The sequence below is a fragment of the Acomys minous genome (genome assembly GCF_964271855.1).
Source record: "Acomys minous genome assembly, chromosome: 1".
Classification (NCBI taxonomy): Eukaryota; Metazoa; Chordata; class Mammalia; order Rodentia; family Muridae; genus Acomys; species Acomys minous.
In genome coordinates this window covers 125,142,163-125,154,217 of record NC_140483.1, presented here as the reverse complement: position 1 = coordinate 125,154,217, position 12,055 = coordinate 125,142,163, and the positions used below count along the sequence as shown (strand labels likewise).

The window sequence follows — 12,055 nt, the reverse complement described above, 5'->3', positions numbered from 1 at the left end:
TTTATGCGTGGCCTGCAGAAGCCAGAAGAGGAGGTCAGATCACAGGCAGCTGTGAGCCACCAGTTGATAATAAAATTCAGGTCCTCTGGGAGAACAACAAGCCCTCTGAAGGGCTTGGCAGTGTCTCCTGCCCTAGAAAACATCAACTTAAAATGTAGACTTGTAAAAAACTAAAAAGAACTAAAGTATAGGAAAGGATGTGTCAATGTTATATATTTTACACTATTCATATAAGGGACACAGTTACAGATTGTAGTATCCCAGTGGGTATCATGGTGGGATCATGAAACTAAGTTACTCACAAATATAACAAGACAACTGTATTTGCACCAAACATCCTACTGAACAGTCATTTAAGTAAAAACGTGTTTAAAGTAAAAAAGATGGAATAGTGGTGGGTTTTGGTTGTTTGGATAGTTGGTTTTTGTGTTTGGCTGGTTGGTTTTTGTTTGTTGGTTTTGATAGCAGCCTTTCCAAACACAAGAAATGGTTGCATTTCTCAGTTTGCTTCTAGGCTTGGGGGAATAAAAGAAGAAACAGTTTCCTAATAAGAGAGCATGTCACAGAAACTAAACACCTCAATCTGTCACACTGACAGCGGTTTCCTCTCCACCTTACTCAAGTGGCAGCCACTGAGTGAAAACTGGTGTGGAGGCAAGCAGGTGGTTACCAAGGCAGAGGGAAGACAGCGAAGTCACCAGGCTCCGCAGCAGGAGTCACCCCACACCGCATCACGTCTGGAGTTTGGAGACTAAGGAAGATACTCGGGCCAAAGGAAAATCCGACCAATCCACTTGACACATCTGGAGGGATTTTCCCCAGAGGAAAACTTTTCCAGACCTCGGTGGTGCTCACATGGCTTACAGTGGGAGGGAGGACCCTAAGCCCTGGGAGCTGGCGCAGGGAGGAACCGGCAGAGGGAGGAGCCGGAGACGGGGGAGGAGCCTGAGGGGAAGAGCCGGAGGAAGGAGGAGCTGTTGGGGGAAAGAGCCGGTAGAAGAAGAAGCTGGTTAAGGGAGGGGCCAGGGTTAGGAGTTATAGGCTAAGGAGCTGGAGGAGGTAGGTGTCTGTGAAAGGGGGGTCGAGGGTGGAGGGGGTGGAGCGGGGGATGATAAGGAAAAAGCCGGGGAGGGCGGGACCCGTGGAGGAGGAGCCTGTAGAGGGAGGAGCCAAGAGCAGTAGCCTTCGTTGAGGACTTGGTTGAGTGTTGGGAACCGGGAACCCGGGAGGAGGAAAGTCACCCCGGAGCGGCCACAGACCTGACGGGCTCCGAGGGACAGCCGGCTGGGCGGGAATGGGCCGCCCAGGAACCTAGCGCCGCACAGCACGGGCGGCCGCGGGCAGGGTCGGGCGGATCCGGCGCCGCCGCCGGGCAGCCGGGAGCCATGAACGGGGACGCCATCTGCAGCGCGCTGCCCACTATCCCCTACCACAAGCTCGCCGACCTGCACTACCTCAGCCGGGGCGCCTCGGGCACCGTGTCATCGGCACGCCACGCGGACTGGCGCGTGCGGGTGGCAGTGAAGCACCTGCACATCCACACGCCGCTGCTCGACAGGTAGGGCGCCGCCACCGGGCCCCCACACAGGCGTGGGCCAGCGTGTCCGCAGCCTGGCCGCGCTGACCGGGATGCGCCTGCTCCCGCCGCGGCGAGTCCTTAGCCCGCCCGCGGGTTGTCCTAGTGCAAGGGAGAAACTGCCCTGGACGTGCGTCAGACTTTTCAACTCGCCTCTCCACCGCCCTGTCTGTCCTCCCATCCGAGGTGTTCTCTCTGTCCAAAAACCTGCAATCACGGCCACAGAACCCTGATTATTGAACTCGACGTGTGGTGGTACACTGCATGTGGTTTTTGCTTTATTTTTAACTAGCTGCTAGCCACAAGAGCTGTGGAGCTCTTGAAACTGTCCTCTCAGAAATGAAATACGCAGTGAGAGCAAAATACACACCAGGTTTTGAACATCTAGCACTAAAAAATAATAATAATTTACCAGTGTTTTAATATTGATTAAATGTCAAAATATATTTTAGGGTTCTATGTATGTGTTACTCCGTATTCTTATTGAGCAGTGCTGCCCCCAGAGCCTGCATATTATGGTTTGGTTTTGGTTGGATGTGTTTTGTTTGTGGTTTATTACATGCAGGCGTGAAGTTCAGATATCAAACTCTATGTTAGCAGTTGTTATTCGAGTTTTGACTTTGGAAGTCCCCAAAGGAAGTGTGTACTGTTTTAGTAACGGTAAATTGAGTCCAAGGCTGTTGAATAGTCAAAAATTGTGAATATATTTTTAATTGACTATCTCATTTGCTGATATTATTTGGATCCAGTACCCACATTTTCAGGAAAAAAAGAGAAATAGCGTTGGTTTCTGTTTCCGGGAAAGCATTGCAGCTAAGTACCATGGATCTTTGAATGTACGTGTTAGTCAGTGGGTCTAGTCAGAACTCTTGTGTGTTTCCCTCTCATCGGGAATTTAACCAGACCTTCATTCAGTTCTTACTTCACTCCCTAACATCGGAGGTTGCAACGTTCTCTTCTCCTGGATTTAGTGTGAAAAAACAGAAACCGTAGACATCCCATTGGCCAGAGACTGTTAATGCTGGGTATCAGGTCAGGTCCAGCGTCAGCCCTGCTAGATTGTTGGACTTGCATCTGCTTGTAGCTTTCACCCTCCCCAGCGCCCCCCCCCCCCACAAACACACCATGGGCTAGATCACACCGTAGCTTGCAACACTAAAACTTTTTGTGCAGCATGATCCAGATTCGGGAATGTTCAAGGTGTAGTGCCTGTTTATACCAGGCCTTGTAGTCTGTAGAGGCAGTGGGGGTATGTGTGTAAGCAGTCAACTTTAAAGGGAGCTTCATTAGGAACCGATTAAACAGATAGTGTATGGAAACGTTGTACTATTAGCCCACTGAGTATGCCAAAGCTAATTGATTTCTCACTTTGGATTCTGCTTTCCAAGGTATTAAGTTGCCTAAAGCTTTGTTGGTGTCATTTGTGACCTAAGGAATAAAGATGGAATTGCTTTCCCATATTCGGCAATCACTTCATATTATAATTTTGTTGAGTTGGGTAGGGAATTACCTTCATAAGGCCAACAAAATCCCCTTACCTTACTGCACCGCATTCTTTCTCTGCTGCCTAAGGTCTTAATATGAGCATAGGCTTGCGAGTGTCTTATTTCCTCACTTCTAAAACATGAATAATAAACACTGTCGGTATATTTGTTGTGCTCTGGTGTGGATAATGTACCCATTGTCTTTAAGAGGAGCTGAAGGGAAAAAAAGTTTATGTGACGTTACATGTTATTTTAATGATTAATGTGTCATTCTCCATAGCCAATGAGTGGGCCTACCATAGCAGTCTTCCTACCTTAATGGACTGATAACAACTCTTGGTTGGTTATTCAAGTACCTTAGAGATGGGGTAACTGCTTATTGAACCTTTGAGTTGGGTAATTTTAGTGATACAATTATTGAAGCTGTATTTTACATTTTCTATTTTTTGTAATGTTTTGGTTTTATTTTCTCAATTCTGTTGAAATCTAACCTTACAAACCATCCAACTTGCTTTTCCTATCAAACAATAGAATAGGAAAAACACAGACTTTAGAGTATCAGAACTGCGATTTGGATCTGACTTAAACCCTGGCACTTTATTGTGGTCACCAGAGAACCATTCATTTTTCTTACTCTGGGTGAGTCTATATGTAAAACAGTGATAAAGAAACCAGCTTTACAAAGTTGATCCAAGGGTTACGGTGCACATAAAGTGCCTGACAGAAAGGAAGAATAAATCAGACTTGTGTGTGTGTGTGTGTACATGTATATGTTTGTATTAGTGCATACACTTGTGAGATGTATGGGCTGATCTATGTGCATGATGTGGAGATCAGGGGTCAACTTCAGGTATTGTTCCCAGGGACCACACCATTTATCTTGTGTGAGATGTGTGTGTGTGTGTGTGTGTGTGTGTGCACGCACGCGCGCGCATGTGTTTAGTGTTTATTGCTTGGGGAATGTCTTATTGTTGTTGGCCTTTCTGTGTATTCTTAGAAATCAAACTCAGATACTCCTGTGTGCATGACAATCCCTTAAGGAACTGTGCTTGCTGTCTCTCAACCCCTTATTTCATACTTTGAACAGAGGAGGAAAGGGTATCTTGTATGTGCATGTCACTGAAACTCCCACAGTGTGTCCTCTCTATGAACATTTCCCTAGTGTCGCGGAATCTTCACATTCTTCCTGTAAGTTACTACACACTAACTGTCTTGTTGACTGATATCTCTTGAGGCATATACAGAGCTTGAGACATTGAAGCTTAATTAAATGGGCTTCCCAGAATATGTTTGGTTTTCTTACAGTCAAGGTAAGGAACAGAGAGGAGAAAAACTTAGCTTTATGTTTTCTTGCAGCTCTTGAATTTAAAAACAAAATATTTTCCCTAGTCAAAGAATATATAACCCCTGACTATGGTTGGGTGCATCTATGCGTCTCTCTGTGTGTTTTAAGCTGTTGGGCCAGAAATGTCTGTTGCTATCCTGATCTCAACAGCCATTTGTCCAGAGGTTGGATTTCTTGAGCAAGAGCCCACTAATGGTCATCACTTACCCAATAGGCTTCTCCTGGGAACATTTCTATTTTTAAGTCATCGCTACCAACGCCCATGCATCTGAAGGGAAGTGATGATGGCATCAATATCAGTTCTCTTCAGTTTTTTTGTTTGTTTGTTTGTAAGTCCTTTATAGCCAGTCAGTCCTGACATATACAATCTATTCAGCCAGTGTTTTCTTTTTTCTTCCCACTACTATTTCATAGTTTCAAGGCCCCCTTGCTTTCTTTCTAAACTATTACTACAGTCTTCAAAACTGTTCCTCTTTCTGTTAATCCCATGTACGGCTGCCAAGATCATTATCCTCAAACTTAATTTTATTGATTTCTCTTGCTCAAAATCTTCTATCACAACCTGCTGTCAGATAAAGTAGTTTGGGGAGTATGAGGATCCCGGTGTGTCTTTTTCTTTTACATATACTGTTACATATCTTAGTTCACATTAAATCATCACAGCTTTACTTTCACTTCCTGAATTCATGTGGCACATGGCTATGGGGCATGTACTGTGTTGCTGGGTTGGAGACATTGTTGTAAGTCCTGGGGATGGAGACACTTGTGCAAAGGGGACTCAAGGCCTTGCCTTCCGTGGAGGCTTTACTCACTTTCTGTGCCTTCTCTCTAGTGCCAGGTTCTAGACATACTTCAGGTTCCGCTGAAAGCCTACCTCTCTGAAGACCCTGGTGACTTTACCTTGCTCAAAATTCTCTCTCCTCTGAAAGCCCCATGGTTTGCTTTTCTTCTTTCTTTCTCTCTTTCTTTCTTTCTTTCTTTGTGTGTGTGTGTGTGTGTGTGTGTGTGTGTGTGTGTGTGTGTATGTATATATGTAAAATACATGGTACTTATCACATTCTTCCTTGTATTATTTATCTATTGCTCTTATGTGAATTATGTACCTTTAAAGGAAAAGATGCCTTTTTGTCTGTATGCTCTGAAATGTTGACCATAACTCTATTGGTACTAAAAGTTAACCATTCACCTATTTTATCCATGAACAAGGCATATGGTATACCAGGGATCAGCTATGAGTGCTTCCCTGTTCTCTGTTCTCCTCCCAAGCTTGGTGTGTAACTCTCTAAGCGTTACTGACTTTCATGTAGCCGTCATCATCTAATCCAGCAGTAATCAACCTGTGGGTTGCTGTCTCTTGAGGGGACAGGGCTCAAATTACCCCATCACAGGCATCGCCTAAGACCATCAGAAAACACAGAGATTTACATTACAATTCATAACAGTAGCAAAATTACAGTTATAAAGTAGCAATGAAAATACTTTCATGGTTGTGGGGTGTGTGGGGGTCATCACATCATGAGGAACTGTACTAAAGGGTCGCAGCATTAGATCTGAGCAATTACATCTGCAGTATTTAAATGTTTCAGAGTTCGTGTTTGGAAAGGTTTTACATGTTATATAACCATAAAACGTAATGTTATTCTAATCAAATATGTGCCTATTATTATGAAATCATCTTGATAATTTAATTATCTCGGGTGTCAGCCATTCTAACATAGGCCAACTTTTGGAGCATCCTCTATCACTGTTCCTTCTCTTTCCTAGGAAAAGTACAGGCCCCGTGTGCAGTGCTTTTATTAGTGAAAAGTACAGCACTAGCCATGTACAGCACTGTCACCACCAGTGGGCTGTAGACGTTATTTTGGCTGTTCTCTAAGCAGTAAATACATTGAGTGGATTTTATCTCTATTTTAAAATGATGAAGCTAAGGGACACAGAAGTTGAAAACTCACATGAGGCTGCATAACTGATTAGTGGGGGAAATTTCAAATGTAGTTAATCTGTGGGCACAGTCACTGTATGTTTCTCATTATCTGAAATAATTATCCTCTTCTTCCGTAGTGAAAGAAATGATATCTTACGAGAAGCTGAAATATTACATAAAGCTAGATTTAGTTACATTCTTCCGATTTTGGGAATTTGCAATGAGCCTGAATTTTTGGGCATAGTTACTGAATACATGCCAAATGGATCATTAAATGAGCTTCTACACAGAGTAAGTACTGCTTGTTTTCAGTGACTACAATTATTATTTAGTCTGCTCACCCGTATGTAGCACTTTTGTTCTTCAGTCATGTTAATAACATATAAATAAGTCAAATAAGAATAGAAGCACCATGGAAGTAACTAACTCTTTTCTTTTATGGCTGTCTTTGTTGTTACAAAGTGCTGTTGAGTAAGGCTTGAATTCAAGGGTCCTAGGTTATTTTGCATATTTGACTATGACATTCATATTAAACCCCTGAATCCATATCATATATATGTAGATAAATATAGGTGTATATATTTATATACATATGTAAATATGTGCACATATATACATATATATAAATACACACACATATCCTTACATGGGTGGGCATAGAAAATAGAAGAGATGAGTTCAGTATACTATAAAATCCATTGTTAAGCCATATTTTATGTTACTGACTATTTAGGATCCAAATTAAACATTACCAGTTAATGGACCAAGTAAAGTATCTCCAATGACAAGATACATGACGCTTTTCTATGTATAGCAGTTTCAGCCATTACCAATTTTATTTTTTCAACGTATGAGTTAACTCTGGCTTTTATTTGTGAATCCTACCAATAAGCAAACTTGGGGGTACTCATTCTCAAAATACATGTATTCTATTCTTATTTTTGTTTGATCTTACTCCCTGCTTATTTCCAGTATGAATTTTTTTTTCAGAAATCTTTTTAGGTCAGATGGTCCATTTTAGGAGGATTCAGGCTAATTAGCCCTGTGACTTCCCATGGCACTCCCACATTACAGTATCTCACAGTGCTTTCTACGCAGGCAAGGGAAGTTGGGCACCACTCCCAGCCACTCATGGGGTGACTTCCTCTTTGTTTCAGAATACACCGCTTTCTATTCATGACTTGTGACCATCTGAAACAAAGATGGACTGAAGTAGCTGGTGTCAGTCTGTAAGGTTTGTGCACCTGCCCCAGCAATCAAGTTACAAAGATTCTGTAAATCGCAATTTCTTTTTTGTTGGCTGAGAAATGAAGGTTACACAGTAATTCTAATGTTTTCTTTCCATGTCCCTATAGCTACTGTGGCACCCAGATTTGGAGCCCACTGGAAATTCTGTAGCCTCCTCTAGGGATATTGCTAACTCTTAAATGTGACCATAAAGTACAGAGTGAGGGTCAGCCTACTCTTGACTCCAGTAAGAAAAGCCTCCTTGTGATGCTGCAGTTCAGAGGCCCCATTGTTCCTTTAAACTTCATAGTATTTTGAAAAAGTTGCCTCTTTTTCAAGAGACAAAGAGCTGTATTTGTCCCTAGCAGGTAGTGTTCCACATTGGTCTCCTTAGTATATTGCCCTAAATTATGAACTAATTACTCACAGTGAGATTTATTTTGAAGCACTCATCCTACCTACCAATTGGTCACTGAAATTTAAGCAAAGTTGTTTCAGAAAGAATCGTAAGGCAGATATGATTTTACATAGTATTTTGGAGAATGAACCCGGGAGCACAGTCCCTGATGATCTCTTGCACCTTTTTTTAAGTGTCTGATTTTACTGAGTGTACACATTCTCCTGGGAAACTGCAGTAATTTATTTATTCAGAAAACATTTATTTTAAAGAATCTCGGGTGGATATAGGTTTAGAAAGAAAAATGCTCTTTGATTCCACAAGAAAATCATCAAAGGTTAGTGTTTCAAGAGGTAATACCAATAAAGTGTGCAATTAAAAGCATGAAATGGGTGGCTCGGAAGGTACAGGCACTTGCCACCAACAGTACAAGCCTAATGGCCTGAGTCTGACCCCAAAGCTCAAGTGTAAAGGTGAAAGGAAAGAACTGACTTCCCAAAGTTGTCTTCTGACGGCCACACTAGCACAGGCATCTTCCTCATATTGTGCATACACACGCACATACACACAACTATAGTAACTATAGTAACCAGTTACACGTTTTTAGACATATTGATGCTTCAAATAAATTAATATACTTTCAGTTTTAACTGATATAAGGATTATAGTAATAACTGAGTTTAAAATTAACATAGAAAGTTAAATTTTTTAAGCAAATGGTTTCATATGTCAAAAACAAGTTATATTTTTTCTATATGTGCATGTGCTTATGGGTATAAGTTATTTGATGAAGCCATTGAACTGAGTGGTGGATGGGAGTGTAAATACGTGTGTCTGACTATGTCTACATACAAATAACTGAGAGCTGTTTCTACTAAAGAACAGTGGTACCATGCAATTCCAAGGCCAATATAAAAAGAGAAATACCACTTTTACAGTTATGACAAACATCTCTAAGATGTAAAGAAAGTAAAATATGAGAATGTTACACAATATCAGTTGATACTATGTTATAAAACTGAACATATTTTTTTAGTTTAGTTTATAATCTGTTTCCTCATATAATTCTTAATTTTTAACTGTTAAATTATGGTAGTAATGGTCACTTTGTTTCTTTCTCCCTAACAAAGAAAACAGAGTATCCTGATATTGCATGGCCGTTGCGATTCCGCATCCTCCACGAAATCGCTCTTGGTGTAAATTACCTGCACAATATGAACCCCCCTCTACTTCATCACGACCTAAAGACTCAGAATATCCTGTTGGATAATGAATTTCATGTTAAGGTAACTATTTGCGGCCTGGAGCTTCTCTGGGTCTCTTGTTTTAATAATTCTAAAAAAAAAAAAACTTTTTAGTGGTGTCTTAATTTACCACCTCCTCGTGGCTTGGGGCTGAGGAACCTGATTGGGTGGGTAAAGAATCAAGAGTCTCTGGTTGTAAAGATCCTTGTTTTTTGCACACAATGCCAACATTTGCAATGGGACCAGGAGAGGTTTTGCCATTCCTATGGCTCTGAGGCACTGGGTCCTTGACATGACCACGCCTCCATGTCAGTGACTCTCCTTCATGCGCAGCTTCCTCAGCTCTATCCTTCTGCCCCTTTCTAGAAGTGGTTCACTTATTCTTTGTTGTTTGTTTGTATGAGGCAGGCTCTCACTGTGTATCCCTGGCTAGCCTGGAACTCACAGAAATCCTCCTGCCTCTGCCTCTGCCTCTGCGTTCCAGGTGCCGGGATTTTTGGATTATACCACCACACCTGGCTTAAGGCTCAGTTATCTTTAAACTCTAGAGATAGAATTTGGTACCAAATAGAAATTCACTATGTTTCTTAGTTAAAATTGTCAAGAATGTTTTCACCTTTTTTACTTTACCTATTTTTGTTTATTTTGAAATTAGTGTATTAGTATTATAGGACGTTATAAAGCAAAATACAAAAATGGTTTTATGTACCCTTAACCCAGTTTCCCTACATAATTAGATTGTGGCTTCCAGACCACAAATTGGACAGGAATTGGAGATTTTTCAACACCTTTTTATGTGCTTTCTTGCTACCCATATACCCTTTTCAACGAAAGCCTTCTTGCATGAGCCCACTTTCTAAATGGGTTTTAAGAACCCTGCATATATTTTAAACATGAGTCCTTCATTCATCAAATAATATATTTCAAATATTTTTTTCAGATATTTCTGCACAGCTTGTGTTGTTAGCCATGTGTTTGAATCGTGGAGAGTGTATGTGGGTGCACATGGGTGCATAATCATTGGCTGTGCTGCTGGCTAGTGATGGGGGATCCTCCTGACTCCAGGTCCCTGGTGCTTTGATTGCCTGTGCGCCCTGCCGCACCTGGATTTTTTATATGGGTTCTGAGACATTAGGCTCGGGTTATGTTTACCCAGCAGTACTTTACCACTGAGCCACTTTCCTGGGCCTATTTTTATCCTTTTAACAAAGCCTGTCACCAAGAAAAAAATTTCACTTTGACAAAGTCCAGGTTATCACACCCCCCCCCCGCCCCCGCCCCCGTGCATCCGTATGCTTTTCCTGTCACTAAACTCTAGGTACTGATGATTCCCCACTGTGTTTCCTCCTAAGGTTTGTTACCATTATGCTTTTATATTGAATGCGCATGTCGTGCATTTCTTTTTGTGTGAAGGGCAAAGTAGACTGTAGCCTGCAGAGAATGGGGAACTCAAGGCAGGAGTGCCTGCTGAGTCATTAATACTACGTGCAACTCGTTTTTATGTTTACGTCCCTATCTCTGTGGCATACGTAGTCAGAAGAGGATTTTAAATATTAAAAATGTTCACAGAAAGACCTATTTCTCCACTGTTTAATAGAGAAATTGTAATAGTAGAACATAGTAACACAGAAGCATGAGGAAAATTAACACGTTTACTGAACACACTTCTGTTTCTTGATGAAATGGTAGTTTGAGAAGGAAAAAAGGCCAAGCTTGTGGTCCAGCATTCCTGAGAGGAAGCAAGGGGCTGACTGAGGTCCCCCATCATTTCTGCAAGACCTTATAGTCAGCTGGAACCCAGACCTTGTGACTGTTCTTGTTCCCAGCATAGTTACTCCATAGTAGAGGACACAGCATCTTTTTAAATGACCAAACTTCCTTCCCTGTTGCTTTCATCCATTATTCTTCTTCATGTCTTATTGACAACTTAGCAAATTCAATTCTTCTTCAATACAAAAGCATTCTAATATTTGGGTAGCAGCAGTTCCTCCACTTCTCATGTTCACTGGGAGATTTCCCTTTTCTCCACCAATAGCTTCACCTTCTTCCGCCTTGTTACATGATTGCTTAGTGTCATGTTATTTGAATACATGTTTTAGCTTTCATCTCAAATTTTGATCCTTAGCACTGAGCAAAATATATCTGATATAATCTGATGAATGTGGAGTCGAATCAAAGTGTGATTTTTGTAGTTCTAAATACTTAATGAAATGTCTTAGCCAGGCATGGTAGGTGAATGCTGCCTGTAATTTCAGCACTTGTGAGGAGCTAGCAGGTGGATGAGGAGGTCAAGGCCAGCTTAGGTTACGTGGTGAGTTTGAGGCCAATCTGACTGCCGAGACCCTATCACAAGACAAAAAAATGAGGGGGGTTGTAGTAATTTACCAGTTGGCATGAGCAGCCATGCTATTCAAATCAGACTGGCGACCAGAGATCCCAAGAGGTTTCTTTTTTATGTTTGTCTTGTTATTCTTGTCGCCTTCATGTATTACTGTTTAAGGTACCTCTCCTTATCCTGTACTTTTTAGAATTCCTTTTATACAGTAACAGATCTGATCCTGTTGTTGTGCGGGAGTAAGAAGAGAGCAGCACGACGTAGCCCTAAGACTCTCCATACACGTTAATACCAGTGCTTTTGCTAATCTATGCTTTCAGGGAATCATCACTCAGTTTCTCGTAGGGACCATTACACTTTCTTCCTAAGACTCCTAATGGCACACTGCCTGGCTGCTTCTCCCAGATGTCTCCATGGCTTACCCCATCAGGAACAGTCAGTCCTCCCATCATATCCCACCTAGTTCCTCTCTATATCCTGTGCCTTAGGCTTCCCCGTGGTATTTCTCACCAACTGACAAAAA

The 12,055-nt window shown here is 41.8% G+C and overlaps 1 protein-coding gene across 2 annotated transcripts in view; it reads left to right on the top strand.

The window, feature by feature from the left end:
- The first annotated feature begins 1,135 nt into the window (after positions 1-1,135).
- The window catches only part of RIPK2 (receptor interacting serine/threonine kinase 2), a 31,310-nt gene continuing 20,390 nt past the window's right edge, over positions 1,136-12,055 (top strand). Inside the window, exons 1-3 of one of the 2 annotated variants that reach the window (XM_084778667.1) lie at positions 1,136-1,558; positions 6,467-6,620; positions 9,084-9,239. In XM_084778667.1, the coding sequence (XP_084634793.1) occupies positions 1,386-1,558; positions 6,467-6,620; positions 9,084-9,239 (483 nt within the window). In that variant the 5' untranslated portion in view covers positions 1,136-1,385. Of the gene's footprint in view, positions 1,559-6,466; positions 6,621-7,486; positions 7,564-9,083; positions 9,240-12,055 lie in introns of those variants that run through there. The other variant, XM_084778668.1, reaches the window with a different exon arrangement.